The 22,077-nt window shown below is 38.6% G+C and overlaps 1 protein-coding gene across 11 annotated transcripts in view; it reads right to left on the reverse strand.

Annotated features, from left to right (window-relative positions):
- ANK2 (ankyrin 2) overlaps positions 1 to 22,077 on the reverse strand; it is a 629,932-nt gene that overhangs the window by 14,470 nt on the left and 593,385 nt on the right. For 9 of the 11 annotated variants that reach the window (XM_087437715.1, XM_087437712.1, XM_087437714.1 and 6 more), the window contains 7 exons: positions 19,861 to 19,983; positions 17,866 to 17,898; positions 15,919 to 15,940; positions 6,955 to 13,215; positions 5,338 to 5,412; positions 2,826 to 2,957; positions 1,693 to 1,836 (listed from right to left, as the gene is read on the reverse strand). In XM_087437715.1, the coding sequence (XP_087293841.1) occupies positions 1,693 to 1,836; positions 2,826 to 2,957; positions 5,338 to 5,412; positions 6,955 to 13,215; positions 15,919 to 15,940; positions 17,866 to 17,898; positions 19,861 to 19,983 (6,790 nt within the window). The remainder of the gene's footprint in view (positions 1 to 1,692; positions 1,837 to 2,825; positions 2,958 to 5,337; positions 5,413 to 6,954; positions 13,216 to 15,918; positions 15,941 to 17,865; positions 17,899 to 19,860; positions 19,984 to 22,077) is intronic. The other 2 variants (XM_087437710.1, XM_087437709.1) reach the window with 1 other exon arrangement.

The raw sequence follows: 22,077 nt of genomic DNA on the forward strand, positions 1-22,077 counted from the left end.
TTTAAGTCTATGAAAAGTAAGAAGCTACAGCAAGAGACTGAGGAAGAATATCCAGTAAAATAAGAAAAAAAACAAGAAGAGAGGGTGCCATGGAAAGTGAGTGAAGAAAATGTTTTAAGAAGGGATGACTTTTTTCTGTCAAATGCTGCTAAGGGATACAGTAAGATGAAGACTGAGAGTTACTCACTGCATTTGGCAATGAGGAAACAATTGGCGAATTTTACAAAATTGTTTTCTGTCGAATTTTGTGATGACAAAAGCCTGACTGGCGTGGATTCTAGAGACAGTTCTAGAGAGGGTGGGAAGAGAAGACATAGGTACAGGAAACTTGGAAGAAATTTCCTATAAAATGGAGGAGAAAGAGAGCAATCATACAGGTTGATTGTATGATTGGGTGAAGGGTGCTGTTTGCTTTGTTTTATTTTAAAGATGGGGTCCATTAAAGCAGAATTTAATGCTGTCGAGCATGGGCTAGTTGTAGGAAGCCAGAGTAGATAGTTGCAGTGGTGGATAATTAATTGGATAAAAGAGGCCGAGATCTAGTAGAAAGGAAGAGGTGATGGTTTTAGCAAAGCAGGGAAATTTCATACAGGAGGGAAGGTAGAGTGTAAGCATTGAGATGCACTTAGGTTGGGAGATTTTGTGGTGAAAAAATATGGACATTTACTTATGATTATTCCTATCTTTTCTAAGAAATATGAAGCTTGGTCATCAGCTTGGAATAAAAAGGAGAAGAGAAATGTTGGAGGCTTGAAAGAAGAGAAGGTGTAAAATAGAGGTGAGAGTGATAGAAGGAGAAAGAAAGAGAGTGAGCATGCAAATAAATGGATTAAAGAAACTTTAATACTGAAAAGGTTGTAGGACCAATGGCTGGAGGTCCCAGTGGATTTGGAGAATTCTTAGTGTAGAAGCCAAAGAGGAAGTACATGTAATACTTCAAGTTAGGACTTGGAAGTAGTACGCTCACTGATAATGATAGAGTCTTGGTTGTGAGCATAGAAATGGGTGGTTAAGGTATAGTAAAAGTCACAAGTATCAGAAGTGCCATCAAGGAACCAAGGAAAGGGCATTGGATGAATCATCCAGGTTGATGGTTGATATGAACTGAATGTTTGTGTCCCCTTAAAATGCTTATGTTGAAACCCTAATCCCAATGTGATGGTATTTGGAGGTGGTGCCTTTGGGAGGTAATTAGGTCATGAAGGTAACCCCTCTTGAATGGGATTAGTGCTCTTATAAGAAGAGGCTAGAGAGCTAGCTAGCTCTCTTTCCTCCATGTGAGGACAAAGCAAGATGACAGCCGTCTGCAGCCCAGAAAAGGGCCCTCACCAGAATCTGACCAGACTGTCACCCTGATCTCAAACTTCCAGTCTCTAGAACTGTGAGAAATAAATTTCTGTTGTTTAAGCCACCCAGTTTATGATACTTTGTTATAGCAGCCCAAGCTGACTAAGACAATGGTGAAATAACAAGGAATGAACAGTATGGGGGCAGCTATAAAATGGGCAGGGAAGTCTCAGGGTAGCAAGGAGAAAAGTATGTGATCACCAAAGGCCAGAGTCCACCTTCTAAAAAAAGGAAGACAGTAGGTCTTATGAATGTATGTAGTAGTAGTATGTATATAGACAGGAGTATGAATTAACCATATATACAAAACATATGATGCACACACACACACACACACGATTTCACCTTCACTATGATCCAGTGTAATGGTCTGTTCGATTTCTGCATAGCTGTGACTGATGTGCTCCTGGAGAGGCTCTGTGCTGGTCTCCATGAGATGAACAATATCCATTCGGTTTATCTTGGTGAGACACTCAATGAGACTGGTATCTGGGATATCAGAGAAAAAGCATTTATTACATCTGAGGGGTACTCTTTTTAAAATCTCTTTCATTTAGTTGCTTTACTGAAATTTTGATATTTGTAGAGGAAACAACCAAAGTCCCATTAAGGGTCTCTGTAATAATAAGCAAACAGATAAACAAGAGGTATGCACAAAAAGGGTGGCACAGCGTGGGCACAGCCCTAATGGCAGAGTTGCCAGATAATATATAGGACATCCTATCAAATTTGAATTTCAGATAAAAAATAAATACTTTTTAGCATAAGTATATCCCAAATATTGATTGGGACATACTTATACTGAAAAAGTATTTGTTGACTATCTGAAATTTCATTTTAAGTGGGTGCCCTCTATTTTTATTTGCTAAATCTGGCAATCCTACCTAGAAGAATGGTCAGAGAAGGAAAGATAAATGCAGACTGGATGTAAATAAGGGAGGTCCCTAGGTAGATCTTCAGAGAGACACTAAAGGAAGTGGCCAATTTAGACCAGCTGAGGGATGAGAAGAAGTTATGGTCTCTATCACTTCCCATTCATTTGATGTGGTCAGAATATCATATATAAACCATTCTATAGAATAATCTACTTGACATTTTTTCCCTGTTTAAGTTATTTGGGAGTAAGGGAAGTAGGAACTGAAGGTAATGCACTACCAATAAAACCATGACGAATAAAGCAACTGTGTCCATTGACAATATTTAGAAAATTTTAGGACTTTAATAACATTCCCGTTAGCAGCCAGAGCTAGTATCACTTTCCACTAGTTAACGCTGTTCGTGGGAATTTAGTGTGAGAGTTTTTACACAACATGTATATTTTTAGAAATGTCATAGCTTGTTCTCATTTCCTTATAGTAGTACTTCAGATTGATGGCATTTGTTATTTTATTATTTTACTGAATTTGGAAGAAAGGGTTTGTGGAATAAGACTTATTTCCACCTTTAGCCTAATGCCTGTTACCATAGTCCCCGCTGACCTGTAGCATGTTTCCCATCCCTTTCCAGCCAGTACTTCAGTAGTGCGTGACTCTGGTCTTGGAGGGAGTTAGGGTTCTCAATTCGAATTTGATGAATTTGCTCCTCAGTGAAATCCAGTTCTCTTGCTAATTCTAGAAGAGAAAATACTGCCCTGTAAACACATTAACTTCAACGTTTGAGTCTCCACACCTGCCTTGTGATTTTGTAAATGATGTGTTCTTTGTATTGCTGTGAGTTATAAGGCTGCTTTTTTTCCTACATATTAAAAGTAATTCTTATATGCCTTTGTTCTTCTAGCACTAATTGCAGATTTTTTCCTTAAAACTGGATATGAAATTGATCAGTGTTCTAGTGGAAATAGTAAGTTTGAGGCAATGATGATAAAACATGTATAATTTAGGCCCGTTTTAATTCCAAAATGCAGGAAGGATCATTAATTCTGGCTTATAGTCCTAACCAAGATAATGGGAAATAAATGACTAAAAACAGGAGAAACAGACCATTTCTCACTTTTAATCATCTTTGGGTGACATTTTAAGTACTATAAATCCCGTTTCCAGGTACTTGAATAAATATTGGTTGTGGATATAGTCTAGTAGTTGGGTAATTCCTTTCTTTGATCTGATGTCACATGAATAAAAGGTCTGGGAAGCATTAATTGACCTAGGGAAAAAGCCACAAAATTTTTCTTTAAAGTCTACCATTAACATTTTATATTGATATTTATACATTATGGTGTGCATGTGAGTGTGTGCATGTGTGTGTAAATGAGGTGTCCTATTTGGAGGGCAATTTGCCATTATCTTTCAAAATTCAAAATATGCATACCCTTTACTCAGCAATTCTACTTCTAGGAATATGCCCTATAGATATACTCACAAAAATATACCAATGCACAAGGATATTTATTGCCATTAACAGGAAACAACCTAAATATCCATCAATAAAGGTCATTGATAAAATTATAGTACCTCCACACAGTAGAATAATAGCCATTTAAAAGAATGAGATAGGAATTTACAAGGAATATTATTAAGTAAAATTTTGCTTATTTTTAAATAATAGGCATAGATGTGGGCACTGCATATTTTTTTCTGAATACATGAGAAATTGTCAGCAGTTACCTTTGAGACATGGGGCTAGAAGACCAGATGTAGGTGTGAGAGATCTATTTTTTTCATTCTGTACCATTCTGTATGGTTGTAGGGTTTGAATTTTCAACAAGTAAAAAGATATAACATTTAATGCATATGTATACATACAACATATTTAAAAAACAAAATAAATAATTTTGAATGTTATCAATTTACTAAGTCAAGTAGGGGGATATTTTGATGCCCTTCCTTCCCCCAAATCCCTCAAGTAAATAAATCTGATCAGCATTTAAAAATTACTTTAAAATGTTTAAAAGTGAGAAAATGGCTATTCGGCCTGCTTCCAGTCATTTTTCTACATTATCAATTATCATTTTTAAGGGTATTATAAACTCCTATTCATCAGCAAATCTTTAAGAAACTGAAAGGAGAACAATATCAACTTTATACTATTTGTTTAAATAAAGTAGTCACAAGTGATATAAAAGGAAGTCAAACCAAAAAAAAAAAAAAAAGAAAGCCAGACTCACAATTTAGCTTTAATATGTTAAGTCACAGGTAAGAGGAAAGGGTAAGCTTTTAAAACCTACAAATTACGATCTGTAAATAAGTCATATTGATTTTAGAATTCACTTCCCCTTAATAAACGATTTAACATATATTATAATTTCTATACCTAAATATTCCCATTTCTCAGAAAATTAGTGAAACATCTCATTTATATGTATTTCAACATTCTTCCGAAGCAAATTTTAGTACTGTGCATGATGAAGATATCTGATATACAGTATCTAAAACGAGGGGCCCTGGTTAAATCTCAAATTGAATTTTATGACAATTACATCAAATGACGGTTTTGAAACACAGTAATCTCCCCAAAGTTTGGATATCCACAGGTCCCAAAGGAGGGAGGTGAGGGTTGGTATATTCTCATAATCTCCCAATCTAAAGTTCTATTATTCTTTTTTTTTTTAATTTTATTTATTTTTTTATTTTTCCCCCCAAAGCCCCAGTAGATAGTTGTATGTCATAGTCGCACATCCTTCCAGCTGCCGTATGTGGGACACGGCCTCAGCATGGCCAGAGAAGCGGTGCGTCGGTGTACGCCCGGGATCCGAACCCGGGCCGCCAGCAGTGGAGCGTGCGCACTTAACCGCTAAGCCACGGGGCTGGCCCATAAAGTTCTATTATTCTAAATTTCATAGACAATAAAAAGCCTGCCCTGGTTCACACAGTGAGTTAACACAGAGCCTGGATTTTCTAGTTCGTAGTTTATTAGTCTTTTCACTATTCCACGTGGTCTTCCTCAAGGAAAGAAAAAAGACACCTTTTTTGTTGTTAATGACACTTGGCTGATGCAATTATGTCATTTAAACCAAGCAACTTTTGTTGAAAAGAAGGACCAGTCTCATTTTACCTGTCCAGCTGAAGCCAAGGTGATCGGCAATATTAGCCAGCCTTTCCTCAGTCCGCTCCTGCTCATCCTGTTGATCTATAGAAGGTCAAAAACAGAATGGCCAAAGGTTGTCTATACAGAAGAGGAACAACAGTACTGACCATCCAAGAAAGGAAGTCACTTGTCCAAATTTTAGATAATAGAACAAATGAGCTATTACATTTTAAATCACATTAAATTGTGTGTTTGCCTGTTTCTGGAATGGAATGGGAAATAAATCTAATTATGAATCATGGAAACCATCTGCTTCCATATCTCTTCAATCAAGACTCGTCACTGAATATAATTATATAAGTTGCTGATTTCTAGTAATCTGAAGACTTTCCTTTTAACTATCTGAGAGAATACTGCCCATCAGAAGACAATCATCTTGTTCATCAAACACCAGGAAAATCACAAACGAGATGCAAAAGTGGAGTAATTGATTAGGACCTCCTACTATTGCCTGTGGCAGTAGAGATCACTTCCAGGTCATGTCTGGAAGAAATCACATCTGAGATTCACAAGAGACCAGATCATGGGTTGATCAGACCATACTGGGTGTTTTCAGTGTGCCCAGAAACAACAGTTCCCTTGGTCCTGGCGACCTTGGAAGAAGGTAGAATAAAAGTGTATGTGTTTGTATGTCGTCTTCGTATCTACAGATGTCTTTTGGGCAAAATTTCTGTCTGCTTACTAATAAGTAAGCTCATATATTACTCCCACAAACTATAATTTTCCCATTCATTTTTAAGCCCCATTAATTGATGGGTAGCATTTTAGATCATGGTATCATGATATTTTTTATACACCAAATTTAAGATGAACAGTCTTTATTGTAGAGATATTGGAAGACCAGAAGCTACTTCTCAAAGCCATCTATGGTTTCCTTTTTTTTATAATTCAATGAGTCATCATCCCCTCACAGTCAACTTAAATCATGCAAAGTTTGAGTTTTTGTTGTCTGCTGCATCTAATGGGAGTACATTCTCCATTCATCTACCCCTAAAATGAAAAGCATATTTTTACCTTATATTTGTTTGCTTACGGTGTTTACCAATAGTATCTAAAATCCAACCTTTCTGAGTCAAAAACAGATCCACAAAAATTGAAATTTCATGATATCTTGGGCAAATGGCTTCCTAATGATTACAAAATTGTTAATTACAATTTATTTTAAAGTACTCAAGGGTAAGAAGAAAAAGCAATGAATCTTCATAACATGAAACAAAACCCAATATATTCGTGTGCAAAAGCAAAAGTGCTTAATGTGAGGCTAAGCCTGGGACTTCAGAACAACAAAACTCAAAGCTTGCATGGCCTGACGTGCAGTGGCTAGAGAAAGGCAAGTTCACCATTGCCCATTTACCGCGTTTATGTTTTCCATAAGCATTCTCATTACTCAATCTTGAGATTGTCTTCATAGACAAGAGTATACAGAGAAAGCACAAAACACAAAGGGGTTACACAAACACAGTAATCACTACAGAAAGCTTAAAGAAAATGAGACACAAATCACCAAATAAAACAGACATACAAAAAAACTATATCAAATTTATGACATGCGTAGCACAGGGAATCCCAATGGCTGGCAAATACCTTCAGCATGGTCATGGCCATTTTCATCAGGGATGCGTTCAATCAGAGTCTCAATGGACTCATCCCAAATGGGCCTTGTGTCAAAGATGTCCTCAGGAATTGAGTGCTCGGTCTCAACAGGTGGCAGATTTTCAATGACTGAAACTTCCAGGGCACTACTACTTTCATCATCTGAAACTAATTCCTGCTCCCTTTCTGACTGTGTAAGTCTATCCACTAACTTGGAAGCCTCATCACTAATTTCCTCAAAGAACTCAATGGAGTTCCTGTAAAGGTCAAGGAAATGCTCCTTACTTTCTTTTGTGGGGCTCACAGCCCCCCTGCAGGAAGATGTGGTGCTTTTGCTCTTAATTGGCAATCGGGACGCAAATATCTTTGGTCTTGTGGCCCCTTCTTCTGATTCTAACTCAAGCTCTTCTGCCCTCTCTCTGCTCTCTGTTTCTGTTTCAGTGTAACTTCTAGCTTTTACTGGACATTTGGCCTTTGAGTCCAAAGGACTGGCATCAGATTCAGATTTGCTTCTATTATCTGGTGCTCTGCTCATCATGTCCTGACCCTGAGGAGCCACTGTTTCCTGGAGAGATGAGTCTGGAAGTGAAGGCTGCTGCTCTACTCTTTGGACGGGTGCTTTCACAGGGATTTTAGACTTTGGTTTTGTTTCATCCTCTTTACTTTCCTCATCCAGGGTGGGTGGAAAATCTTCAGAAAGGGAATTCTCATCCTCCGCAGATGGAGGTGCTGGGGTGGAAGTGGGTATAGTCCTTACAGGAATTTTGGATTTGCTTTCAGTAGAAGGCACACTCTCCATGGGTGCAGTAGGGATTTCAATTACCGATTTCTGTTCCTCTGGGGAAGAATCAGGAGAATCATCATCCCGATCTGAATATACAGACCTAGTGACTGTGGAAAAATCTAATTGAACTTGTACAACCGGCTCAGGGGAATCTGGGCAAGATGTCTGCTTCACACTGGACTTAGGAGGTGTATCACTCATTTGTGTAGTGGGGAGGTCCTCAGGCTCTGCAGGAGTAGTATCTTTTGTTGATGTTTCAGTGGAGGATGAAATCCCCATTTGGGAGTTAAGTTGAACATCTGAAGAAGGTATTTCCTCTACTTCCTCACTCAGGTCATCTGGAAGTAACTCTGCTTCATCATCCACTGGTTCTTTTGATTCTGAAAGTGCTAGTGACTCAGCTGATGTCTCCAGCTGTGGGGGCTCAGCCCCAGTACTTGCTTCTTTCACGTCTTCAGAGAGAGTCTCTTCCCTAGATTCTTGCCCAATTTGGAAAAAGTGAAAACTTTCATCTGCATAGGACCTTTTGGTCATATCAATAGCACCACTTCGGGTCATCTCAAACAATTTTCCCTCCTGAAAGAGAAATGGATTTTGCTCACTGGTTGGGGTCCCCTCTTCAGTTGGGGTCCTAGCGGGAGTGGTGTCGGGGGTGGTACCCTGTGACTGTCTGTCTACCATCAACCCAAATATCTTTTGTTCTTCCTCTTTCACTCGAGCCTCAAAGGCTTCATCATCCTCACGGATTTCACTCCAGGAATCAGAATCCACATCAGTTTTTGTGATGATGATTTTGCTTATTTTTTCACCAATGACTGCTGATGTATTTGGTATAGTAGGCTCTAAAGATGAGGGGGCTCCATCTGATTGCATTTCCCACAAGGTGCTTTCTTGTTTGGATTCTGTTTCCATGTTCTGCTCCTCAACATTGGATTCCTTGCTTGAAACAGTTCTGCTAGAGGAGCTTGCCACTACTGCATCTTTAACAGAGGATGTGATTGTAACAGAATACACTTCAGAAGAGTGAAAACTTGTGTGTCTTGCATCTGTTTGGGTTTTGCTTTCTTCACCAGAGAAAAAAGATTGGGAAGGAACATTTTCATAAGGGCTTATGATTTGAGGATCAGAGATTTCATCAGTCTCAGTTGTGTCAGACACTGGTACATCCATGGACAATCTATCTGTTTGAGTAGTAATTGATGATTCTTCAGTGGAACAGTCCTTTGGTAAGCTCTCAAAAGCTTGGTCAGTTTTTGTGGCCTCCATTTTTGTAGCAGAAGATGGAGAAACTACGTCTTCATCTAATTCTTTTCCTTCAGATGCTAGACAATGAGGCAAAGAGGACAAAGAAGAAGAGCTTTCACTGGGACATTCTACTTGTGGAGATGCCACTCCAGAAACATCGAGCTCTTCCCCTTCTGTGTCTTTTCCATCAGTGTCTTGGAGAGGTAATGATTCCTTATGGATAACGAGCTGCTCATTGATATCATCACCAGTGGGACTATGGAGACTGGAAGAGACAGGAGTGGCTGGGCTGCTAGGACTCCCAGCCTCACGACCATGACCATCATAGATTTTTGGTTGATCATCATCTCCGTTTTCATCATCATAAGACATATCTGGGCCCTCAGTAGAAACAGTATGACTGTCTTCAGGTAAATGGGATTCAGAAGCTTTTTCTTCTTCTGATTTATCTGATTCTTCCTGAGTATCTTCACTCATCTTGAAAGTGTATTGTTTGGAAACAATAGGTTGAAATTGTACTTCTTCAGGACTGGAATTGGAGTCTATGCTGGATGGAAGTGGGGAAGGGGGCTGCACTCGAATAACTGGCTCTGGTAAGAGGCCTGAGTCAGCACCTCTTTTCAGCTGCGTCAACTCAGGTTCGCTTTCTGAGGAAGAAGAAGCCTTTCTGCTCTCTGACGTGACCACCACAGGGACATCGCTTTCATCCTCTACACTCTCCAAGTGTTTTGGTTCATCCACGTCTGCTGAACTGTCAGCATCTGGGTCAGAGGAGGAAGACAATTCTTCTTGCTTGGGTTCTTTTTTGTAGTCTCTTTTCTGCTTTGCTTCTTGTTCAAGTTCATCAAACGTTTTGATTTTGGTTACCATTTTAAACATTTCCTCTTCAGGCGTGAACCTCTTTTTCTCCCCATTTTCCAAGTCATCCTCCTCTGCACATTCATGAATCACAGCTGGCTTTGGTGTGCTTGCATCTGTGGCTTTGGGTGTGACCTCATAGCTAATTTCTTCAGAGCTGGGGGTGTCAGGAGAAAGGGGGCTCTTCCCTGAGCTCTCCATGAGTGATGTCTGCTCAAGACTGTCATCCTCGGCACTGCCGTCTGGATCTCGGAGCAGCCGGGACCGCACAGAGGCCACTTCTGTAAAGAGTTCTGTTTTGGCTACAGCTGCAGGAAGAGGAAAGTGACTGGTGAGAATTCCAGCCTTTATCTTTGGTTCCACAGGGCTGCTTTCGAGAGAGTCACGGCAAGGAGACTCTCTCAGAGGACTCGGTTCCAGAGAATCAGGAGTTTTGTGTGAAGAGTTATCCTCTAGCACGGGGCTGGCTTCCAGGGAGTCTTTGTGGCTTACTGCAAATGATTCATCAGCACCAGGGCTGAAGACCTCACTATCGCGGCTGCGGAGCGCAAGTTCTAACCCTTGGGGACTTCTAATGACTCCCTGGGGCTTTGATTCAGTCCCTGCGCCTATCTTTACAGAAACATCAGGCAGTGGTGAGGTCTTAGTCTCCTCTGAGGGCTTGGTGGTTGCGGATCCCTGAGCTTCAGTATCAGTTTGTGTCTTGTGGGCTGAAGTAACATGTGGAAGCCGACCCTCATCACAGGACACTTCCTCAGCCAGTCCTTTGGGTGTGTCTTTTGCTAAGGATGCACTACTGCTGCCAAGGTAATCACCTTCTTGTTTGGGGGATGTGTCTTTGGAAGGGTCTAGGGTGGCCTCCTCCAGCAAACACTCAGCTGAGGGCTCTGTATCCTCAGTGATGGCAACACTTTGCTCTTCAGAACCATCAGGAATGTCTTTGGTTGAGGGAGGTTCTTTTTCTAAATGAATTTCTGTTGGTGTTTCTAACTTGGTAGTTTCATTCACTTGCCCAATTTGCTCTTCACTTTTCTTTGGTGAGAAAGAAAGGCTTTCTGGGCTTGTCTCAGGGGTCTCTGCGAGGCCCTCATGCTTATAGCTTTCTTCTGAACTAATCTGAGGGGTCCCTTCCATCAGGCTGCCGCATGGAGAGCCTGCCACCCCTTCGTGCTTTAGGTTCTCAGAACTACCATCTAAAGCACCGCTCTGTAAAGACAGAGCTGGAGGAAACTCATCTTTCATGTAATCTAGCGGAAATGTCGTGTCGAAAGGACTAGTGAGGACTTGGTCTAAGTGAAGTTGTGCCTTTTCCGTCTCTTCACTCAGGCGGAATTGTTGGTATTTGTCATTGTCTTCCAATTCTTGCTTAATGACATCAGAGAAGTCCGTGGAGGTTTTCCTGTCTGGGCTGATCTGGAGATCCAGGTCTCCCTGTTCCTCAGTCAGCTTTTCTTTGGGGACTTCACTCTCTTTATGGCTTTCTTCTTCCGGTGCTGACTGAACAGGTTCCGGTGTTTTGTGGCTGAGAGCTTTCTCCTTTTCTGCAACTGTATCTTCTTTCTTAAGCCCTGTGGAGGAAGCACGGACCCCTCTTTTGGATTCTGAAGCTCCTGTTACCAGGACTTTCTGGCCTCGTTTGATTGTCTGGCTCTCTGTCTTCTGTGTTTCTCTCTGGGTTAGTATCTGCCCCTTTTCTTTTTCTACCCGAACCTTGCCTTTTTCTTGTGGCTGCCTTTGCTTTGCTGATTTGTGCTCGAAGAGTCCAGCCTTATGTTTCGATGGGTCCTGACCTGACTGGAAAGCTTTCATCAACTCCCGAACAGACATAGTCTCCTCGATTCTTTCTGTTTTTGAGGTTGGGGAGACAGGTGGTTGCTTTTCTGTTTTCCCAGAAGGTGACACAGGCAAGTGCCTCTCAGTCTTCCCCGAGGCTGACACAGGCAGGTGCTTGTCCATTCTTCCGGCCGGTGATACAGGTGAGCGTTTTTCCGTTCTCCCGGCTGATAGTGGTGCAACTTTCTCTGACCTCCCAGAGGGCGATATAGGTGGGCGTTTGTCTGTTTTACCTGAAGGCGAAACAGGTGGGTGTCTTTCTGCTTTTGTAGAAGATGATACAGGGGAGTGCCGTTCAGTTTTTGTTGAGGATGATACAGGTGTGTGTTTCTCGGTTTTACTTGACGATGACACAGGTGAGTGCCTGTCAGTTTTTGCAGAGGGTGACACAGGGGAATGTTTCTCGGTTTTACTCGACGGTGATACCGGAGGATGCCTTTCAGTTTTTGCAGAGGAGGAGAGAGAAGACTGTCTTTCAGTTTTTGAGGTGGGTAATGCTGGTGCATGCCTCTCTGCCTTCAGAGAGGGTGACACAGCCGGATGTGTCCTGTGGGTTATCTTTTTTGGCACATCCTCTTTGCCTTTGACTCTGACAGGCAACTTGCTTCGACCCTTCTGTTCATCTTCCACTCGTTTCTGAAGGGCCTTTACTTTGTCCTTTATGGAACCAATGGGAGTTTCTTCTATCAAAGGTGATGTGGCCTTTACAGCGGGAAGAGGCTCAGGGACTAGGCCTAGGTCTTCATCTAAAGACTCTTCTGAACTACCTTTTTTAAGTTCGGTTTTTTCTGCACCAGCTGGTAAACTTTCCTCTTTTTGTTTCTGTTTTTCTTTTAATTTCCTTCTCACTGGCTTCTTTATTCCCAGGCTCGGTTTGTGCTGTTTGTTGGGACTCTGCATCTCATCTAGGGGTGCGTCGTTCCCTTCGTTTTCAGAGCTCCTGCCAACAGCCAGAGCCTCACATGTCTCCACTGCCATACCCTGAACTGGCTGCAGTTGCTCTTCGTGAGGAGACACAAAGGAATTGAGATGCTCAGTCAGGTAGTTCTCTAGCCCAGCTGAGTCTTTCTCTACTTTCTCTTTGGTCTCTTTATCTATTCTAACTTCTACACATGGATATTCGGTGATTTCTAAAGGTGCTTTCTGCCTGGCCTCCTCTATTTCCTCGTCACTGACAATAACCCATTCCTCTTCCACTAATTCTCTCTCCGACTGAGCCCTGGGCACACTGCCTTCATCTCTTGTGCAGGTTCCACTCCTCAGAATTTCATCCACTTTCACTAAGTCCTCTTTAACTCTCTCAACGATTTCAAAAGGCTCTCCTGGCTCTTCCTCGGCAGCCTTCACCAGCTCCTTCACCTTGATAGAACCTGCCCTATCGGATACATCTGTAGTCAAGATGGCGGTCATTTTGATCAAATCTTGTTTCATCTCAGAAACTTCAGAGAGCAAGTCCGGACTGGCTAGGACAGGAACTTCATTAACCAGGTGACTTTTCAGGACAGATGTTTCTGTAGATTCTGTCTCATCATCTTTGATGTGAATGAAAAACATTGAAAGTAAAATGGAAATCAAAAAAGATATTGGCAAATGTAATCAGGACTGAAACGACACAGTGTCTTTTCCTGTTGTGGTGGGAGGGACAACAAAATGGGCTGGGAATGGTGGATCCATAAGGTCTCAGGATACAAAAGCAAAGCAAGGCTAACGGAAAGAAAAACTGAAAAGAAAAAATGAGCAGGAAATAACTTGCTTAATTTTCTCACTTGTAGCACATTCACACACACAACAAAGCTATAAAAAATAACCAAGACACACACAAACCCATCACAAACCAAAACAGAACAAACGCAGTGAAATTACACAGAGATATCTCAAGATTGTTCAGATGTTACAGATCAATGTTGAAAAAAAATAAACATGGAAAAAAAAAGGTAAAAAGCATTAGAAATTGCAGAAAGTTGATTTCCTCTAGGAGAAAGCCAGTAGTAGCAAATTCAGAATACCTTCTAATGACATATGTACATGTTTTTAATCATAAAATAACCTGGATTTCAGTATGTTCAGTTCTGCCAATGTATACAATGACAACATAAAATGTATCTGAATCAGCTGCAAACCGGCATTCCATCTAAGGGAAATTCACACCTAACAATGAAACAAATGGTCTTGTGCTAAGAGGCATGCCCTTTCCTTGGAGCAACCTCCTTGTTTAGACACATAATGGACAGACCAAGGAGGGAAATAAAGGAAAGGAAAGAAAAACAACAAAAACAACAACTGTCAACTGTGATGAAACTTATATGTGAGTCCAAAGTTAAAAAGTGGTGCATGGCAACCCAAATCCAAGACAGTCACACGGGACACACGCACAGTTTATGTAAGCCAAGTTATTTCCATGCAAAGCAAAGGTGGAGTGAAACCGGTAGGAGAGGCGGCCTTGCGGAAACGCACGGGCAGGAGGATGGGAAGAAATTAGAACGTATGTAAAACATTACTGTGGTGCAGTGTAGTTATTTCCCTACAATGTTTCCCTACCTAAGATGCTGAATGCAGTATACTTGAAGCATAGGTAGCGGGGGCCTGCACCCATTAAAAGCAAAAAGGAAAACTCAGTGAAATTCTTTTAGGATCTACTCATGAAAAGACTTGAGTCTCTTCAGCAGAGTCCTTTTGTAGAGATTATTTTATATCCAGATGAAGACTATTTAATGATTGTCTTGAAAAGAAAACCAAACATGAGCCTATATTTGAAGTTTTTTAAATATTCACAACACCTAGGAGTCATTCAGAAGAAGCCATGGCATTATAGTAACATAGTAACTTTTTTTAAAAAAAATGATTGAGCCAGATGGAGGTATTAAATTTTTAATTCCTACTAGCTCGTATCCAAGGAACAAAAAAAAAGGGCCATGTAAATAAACACAGGAGTCCTGAAGGAGAAAGTGGGATGATAAAATAAAATCTCTTGACAAAAAAAAAAGGAATTAAAGAAGGCAATGATAATTTCACTTTTTTAATAAACAAAAGTGCCTTCTCTTGAGAGGATCAGTATTTCTTGAGGAGATAAACTCTGTGAATACGCATATATAAAGATATATTAAAATATTTTATAGCAATACAGATTTGTTCAAATATAAACCAATGAAAACATCCAGAATTTCAAGTATTCTAGGTAAGAAGATTCTCCATTAAACACGTTCCAATAGCTTAGTAGTAAGTTAAATTGTGCTAGGACTTCAAAAGAAAAAAGAAAAAAAAGCCCTTAGATCACTGTAGGGCCAGGTGACCATATTAAACATGGTTCTAAGTTTTCTCAATAGTACCCTGAAATACAATGAATCAAAATAAATCTTAAAATGAATAAATATTAGAAATTAGAATTTTTTTTCTAAAGCATTTGGTGCATAAAAGCAAGAAAGACACCTGAAAAAGTCAACTTCTTCCACACAAGAAGCCAGAGGGTCACAAACTAAAATGTTAATCGAATGTTACAGACCTGAAATGAATTCTAAAATAGCTCTCTTAAGGTCAGCCAGTTCTCTCTATACTAGATCATGTTTGGGATTTGCATCATTATTTAAAATTAGCCCTATAATGACACAGTGTTGTGATTAGCAGTTTCTTCCAGGAGGCTTTAATTTTTGCATTCTTGGTTCTTATTTTTTTCAGAAAGTTTTCACAAAAGTCTGTTAGACCTTAGCCCTAAAGTAGTCAGTTACACTTCACCACAGTAAGAGGTGCGGGGTGGGTGGGGAGGGGGAGAGTTAGCGTTAGCTGAGAACTATTAAGACAGTATCACTTTCGCAGGTGCAGCCTACAAAAATAATGAGCTCTCCACCGAAGTCAAGCGTCGCTTGATATAAAAAGTGATACTGTCAGGTGAGTGCTTGGAAAAAAATGAGATGACAATGCTATGCTAACAAATGAACGAAACTGTAGGGTGATTTCTAAACAAGCATAACAGCAATAGCAGGGTTAACAGGGATATCAAAAGAAAGTGAATGCTTAGATGAATAATCATTGCATTCTACTGCTAATTAGCTCACACATTAGATATAGTTGTCATTTAACTGGCCAAGCTGCTTTTCTAAATATATATTAATGATTAATAAGGATCATATAAAAATATAAGTATTATAGTGGTTAGTGATGGCAACTAGCTTGCATCTTATTCATGCTTCTCTTTATTATAGCCAGCTTTCAAACAAACTCAATTTTATTTAAAATCTTACTTTTTTCTGATGTCATATCGATCTGAAAGAAAACATACATAAATTGAACAGTTACCAATAGCGTCTTGTCTCTCAGCGCCGGATGCGCACAATAAGCTCCTACTCATATTTACACACACGGGGAGACCCCATCAGCTGGAGGAAGGTCAGAGCAGTTTGCTACAGTTCTACCTGAGAGTCCCCTGATTCTTATCCTACCTTTGAAAAAAATAAATCTCTTTTCTAGACACTATGGATTGAAAGTCCTTTCTAACATGTTATTCCTGGGAAGATATGATCCAAGGTGTATTTGATGTTAGAAATACATATTCATTAGGGAAAAGGCCAGGAAAAGAGGGAAGTACATATTAAACAGTAAGTGTCAATTTAGTTAAGAAACAGAAGGAAAGAACAAATAGCATGCCAGGGTGATACATTCTACAGAAGTAGTTTCATTATCATTACAAGCCAGAATGACAAATCCTGAAAAGAACACAAACTGGATCTATTGCCCTGAAAAGTTCCTGAAAATATTCAATAGAAAAATCATAACGTAATGGAAAAAGCTCATTTGAACTTAGCAAAGTTGGTTTCATAATTGTATTGCTCTTTCAAGAAATTGTGTAGGTATCATTTGGAACAGCTTTGGTGATCGAGTCACCAAGTACAGGAAGGAAATTGAATATGTGAGACAAAGGGACTGCACAGTTGAGGGAAAGAATGGCTTCAGTCTTAGCCTAAGTATATTGTGTATATGGTTATACATGGCAGGATGATGAGTCTATAATCACCCCTCTCGTCCTGCTCCACTGCCAGACATCAGTGAAAAAGTGAATTCAGGGGGACTCTCTGAACTGAGAAGGCCTAATTTTAAGCTGGTGGGTACAAGGGTACTTATTATATTTTTCTTTATGTTTTTGTATTTCAAATCCTTCAGAATAACACTAAAAAAATAAAACTAGTATATTTGAAAACATTTACTTGTAACAACAACCGCAATTGTCTATCTTAGAAATAAAAACCAATATATTAATAGGTAAGAATAAGGAATTTTCCAATGATTTCTTTCATTTCTATATAATGTTTGGGTGTTTTCAGATCTTTATAAGGGAAACAAACACATACTTGCTTTAACTCTGAAGCAGTTATAATTCAAATGGCTCCTTATTTAAGGTGACCTCTCTAAGACTTGTTTTCTCCATCTATGATATGACAGCAAACACCTCATAGGGGGATTGTGAGCGATCGGTGTTGATGAGGTACGTGGAGCACTTAGTAAAGAGCCTACCTTAAGAAGTGCTCATTATTAGCAGAGTTCTGCATTATAATGTCATTATAGTCTAGTGGATGAACTATATGCTCTTTCAAGTTTTTGGTCTCAGTGGTTCTCAAACTTTGGTCTTAAGACCCCTTTACACTCCTAAAAATTACTGAGGAGCCTGAAGAACTTTTGTTTATGTTTTATATATATAAATAAATATCTGTATTACAAATCAAAGCTGAGAAAATGCTAGAACCCAAATGCTAGAACCAAGCACACAATCCAGTGTCAGAGTGATGATGTCATTATATGTAATATAGCTTCTGAAAAACTCCTCTGTAGCTTGTGAGGATATGGGAGTTAAAAGGCAAATAATGTCTCAGTACTACTAAGAAAAAGAGTTTTGACCTCCAGGCATCTCCAGACCAACCTTGAGAACCACTGAGATAAAGGTTTTGTCTTCAGTAGTTGGTAGAGAAATATATATTATTGCATAGAGACAGGATATCAGTTTACAGGGAAACTTGACTGTTCTCTGCAGTCCACAAGAGGAGAAAACAGAGGCTCAGAGAGGTTAAGTAAAATCATGACCCTTTAGTTACTAAGTACAATTGTATAACCCTTCTGAGAACGCAGGTAAACCATGTGCTTCTATTACTGGTTACAGCCATGACAGCCATTAACAAGCGACAATGTGACACAATTACCTCTTCCTCCTGTTCTTGATCTGACTCTGATTCCTTGCCGCCCCAAGATGCCATGCAAGATGGGAAAAAAGAGAGCAGGAAGAGCAGAGAGAGTATTTAGAAGAAAAGATTAAATACCCTGCCCACAAACATCAACAGGCAAACATACAGTTGGTGCACCCTTATCTTTTCTTACTAATAGTTTATAGAAGACAGACACAAAAATTAAAGAGGATTGACTTAAATGTAAAAGTCTGTAGGTTCAAGAGATAACAGAGCCAAAATTATACATACACTAATTTATTAGAAAAAAGAACTAAAATTATAAATATACTAATTTCAGATGCTAGGTCACCAGCAGCCTCAAAGTTTGACATTCAATGGATTTAATGGCATATGTCTACAGAAATGGAGATGATAACATCCCAGTCATTACAGAGATCGGCTGAAAATGTTAAAAGCCACAAATAAGGATATGGTGAAATATTTTCAATACTCAGGCAATATTTAGGAGTTCTATTATCATAAAGAGCTACTAAATTCTAAAGTATGTCTGAGGTATACAATGTTTGGCACTTTTTTCTTTTGAGTTACTAAATGAAACGTTGTCCTGGACCACACAGCATTAACAACCGTGTCTGAAATGTCTTGACTTGGAAATATAATGTAATAATAAAGAAAATGCTTTCTTTTATAGCACACTGAAAGCTCACTGAAATCAGAGGCAAAGCTCATGCCTCTTTCTCCATCACTCAGATGATTGTCCACAGTAGTACCTATTTCTTCACAGTTCTCATGTGGCATTCTGCTTCACTGACTCACAAGTGAGCAGCACTACCAACCCAAAGTGCATTCTGCACCACTGGAAGGCAATTAGATTATGCTCACTTGGGTCGATGTACCTCTTGCTGTATTCAAATTCTTGGAATGACATGTAAATTTACATATTCAGATAATATTTCATTTTTATCATTTAATAAGAATTTACAATATTAAACATGATGCTACAAGCTTTTCTCTATGTGACTGATCTCTATTTACAAGAATAATTAATTAAGAAAAATATACTGTTGGGGGTAAAAAGAAGTATAGGAAATGGTTTGCTTTGTGGAGTCAAGATTTAGGATTTTAAATATATTTCTACTTCTCCAGGTCTCACCTGCCACCATCATGTCCCTCCCCAACCTCTGCTACACACACTGACAACTTGCTGCAACCTCCTATAGGCTGTCATGTGGGACTTTCCATTAAAAAAGGGGTACTGGTTAAAAAAAATTTTAATAAAAAAGAAGTTATCCCCAACATTCAATTCATTTAGTTGCCTTTTTGATTTGATTAGAGTAATCAAGGAGTTCTGTAATAGGGTGAAGTTTGAATAGAAAGTGATATCTGTAGGTAAACTTTGGGTCAGAAATTAATGAATTTTTCGTTTCCAACAATGTTTCAAATATACTCCTTGTAACATGGAAGTGTTTTGTATACAAATCATGTTAAAAGAGTTGAAAAATTTATTTGATACTCCTAAAATATTATAGGTTATAAGATGATCAGGTAATTATTTTAGCTATAAGATAAAATATCATGAGTTGCTCTGAATTTAATAACATAAACCACCTGTGAATTGGTAGTAAACAGAAGCTAATGGCTCATAATATTTTGTTAGGGCCAAATGCACTAGGATGGTCCCAGAAGGACACATAAAAACAATAATGAAGATAAAGCCAATTATTTTATTTTTAAAAATTAGTCCAAAAAGTTAAATCTTAAATTCAAATTTTCTCTCTCCCATATCCAATATGTATTTATAGAAATTTTTCTATCAAAATGAATTTAATGTGAAATAAAGTGGAGCTACTTTTTTCCCTACTTAAATGGAAAATCATAAATTTGACAGGGAATCAAAAATGATTGTCTTTTTTGTGCTTGTATTCAGTGTCTTTGATTTTATTTATTTTAAACGCTTTGAAAATCAAATCTCATAGTGCCTAAACTGCACTATAGCAGATCTTACAATACCTTTGTATAAATTGGTAGGGTGATGTTTAAGTTGCAGATAGCTTGATGCACCAGGCCTCTTGTGGATTTTGGCTCTTTCATAAATGATAGTCGTCCGCAAGGTTCCTGAGTTGTATCACGTACCTTGAACAAGAAAGGCATACATGCTTCACCCATACATGATGAATACCATTTATTTTAATTAGATGATACTCAAAAGAATCAGGGAAAAATAAAATTCATTTGATAATGCTAAGTAAGGATTTAGAGGTATTCCTTTTCCTTTTCCTATTATCATTTCAAATGACTTTATAAAAAATCATTCAGCTAAAAAAATTTTGGTGAAATATACATAAAATTTACCATTACCATTATTAAATGTACAATTCAGTGGCATTAAGCACGTTCACTGAGTTGTGCAATCATCACCACTATGCAGAATTTTTCATCATCCCAAACGGAAACTCCCATTAAACAGTAACTCCCCATTCTCCACTCCCCCAGCCCCTGGTCACCTCTATTCTACTTTCTCTCTATATAAATTTGCCTCTGCTAGGTACCTCATATAGATAGAGTTATACAATATTTATCCTTTTGTGTCTGAGTTATTTCACTTAGCATAATATTTTCAAGGCTCATTTATGTTGCAACATATATTAGAATTTCATTCCTTTTTATATTGTATTAAAATATACATAACATAAAACATCATTTTAATCATTTTTACATGCACGGTTTAGTAGCATTAAGTACATTCATATTGTTGTCCAACCATCACCACCATTCATCTTCAGAACTTTTTCATTTTCACAAGCTGCAGCTCTGTTTCCATTAAACAATAACTTCCCATTCCTCCCCTCCCCCAGCCCCTGGCAACCACCATTCTATTTTCTGACTCTATGCATTTGACTACTCTAGGTACCTCATACAAGTGGAAACATACAATATTTGTCCTTTTGTGTCTGGCTAATTTCACTTAGCATAGTCTTCAAGGTTCATCCATGTTGTAGCATGTATCAGAATTCCATTCCTTTTTAAGGCTGAATATAAGTCCATTGTATGTATATACCACATTTTGTTTATCCATTCATCTGTTGATGGATATTTGGGATGTTTCCACCTTTTGGCTACAGTTAATAATGCTTTTTTGAACACTGGTGTGAAAGTAACTGTTTTTTGGGGAGTCCTTGTTTTTAATTCTTTGGGGTATATATACCTAGAAGTGGAATTGGCGGATCATATCCTAATTCTATGTTTAACTTTTTTGAGGAATCATCATACTGTTTTCCATAGCAGCTACACCGTTTCACCAGCAATGCAATAGGGTCCCAATTTCTCCACATCTTCACCAACATTTGTTATTTTCCGCTTTCTTTTTTTTTGGATAATAGCCATCCATCCTAATGGGTATGGAATGGTATCTCATTGTGGTTTTAATTTGAATTTCCATAAGCTGTTGAGCATCTTTTCATGTGCTTATTGGCTATCTGTATACCTTATTTGGAGAAATGTCTATTTGAGTCCTTTGCCCATTTTTGTATTGGGTTGTTTATAGAATGACTTTGCACATCAATGATATCAGAAATTAGCTTAATTATATAGCTCTTTGTCTTAAATGAATCCATTACCCCTCAGCAGTAACTGCTTAATGTGGTGATCTGATAGAACCTATCTTTAATCAGGGAAAATAATCGAACCAGAAATGGCACAATGAAAGACTCAGTAGAAATCTTGGGAAAACATAATAGATTTAAAAAAACTTAAAAGAAGTTTACAGACACATACTTGGAAAAATCATGAAGGGTTAAAATAATAAAAGGCATCATTGCTGATAAACTGTTTGGGAATTAGTAGTCTGAAGTAGGACTAGTAAAATACTGATGCAGACCAGCTTCTATCTTGGAAGGATCTTGTGAGGACTGAGCATTAGGACCTCTAGATTAGTGAAATAACATTGTGAGAAATGGGGAAAATGAGTGGCTGGAGAAATAGAGCAGAATAGAATTATTATTTCCTTTTTATTGGAATCTAGAATGCAATGTATATATATCACTGCCAAATTCCTAATTCGTATTAATATTCCTAAACAGAGATAACAAATTCTTGGGGCATTAAAGTCCATAAATTTTTGTTGAATGAATTTATGAAAGTATATCCAGTTTATAGCTCTATCTGGGATAATCTCTTATTAGATTAAGTAAGACCCTGGTTCTTTTGAGAGCTTTTATTACCAAAAGT

Source organism: Ceratotherium simum, chromosome 12 (assembly GCF_057802395.1).
Source record: "Ceratotherium simum simum isolate JZ-2026a chromosome 12, ASM5780239v1, whole genome shotgun sequence".
NCBI classification, from domain to species: Eukaryota; Metazoa; Chordata; class Mammalia; order Perissodactyla; family Rhinocerotidae; genus Ceratotherium; species Ceratotherium simum.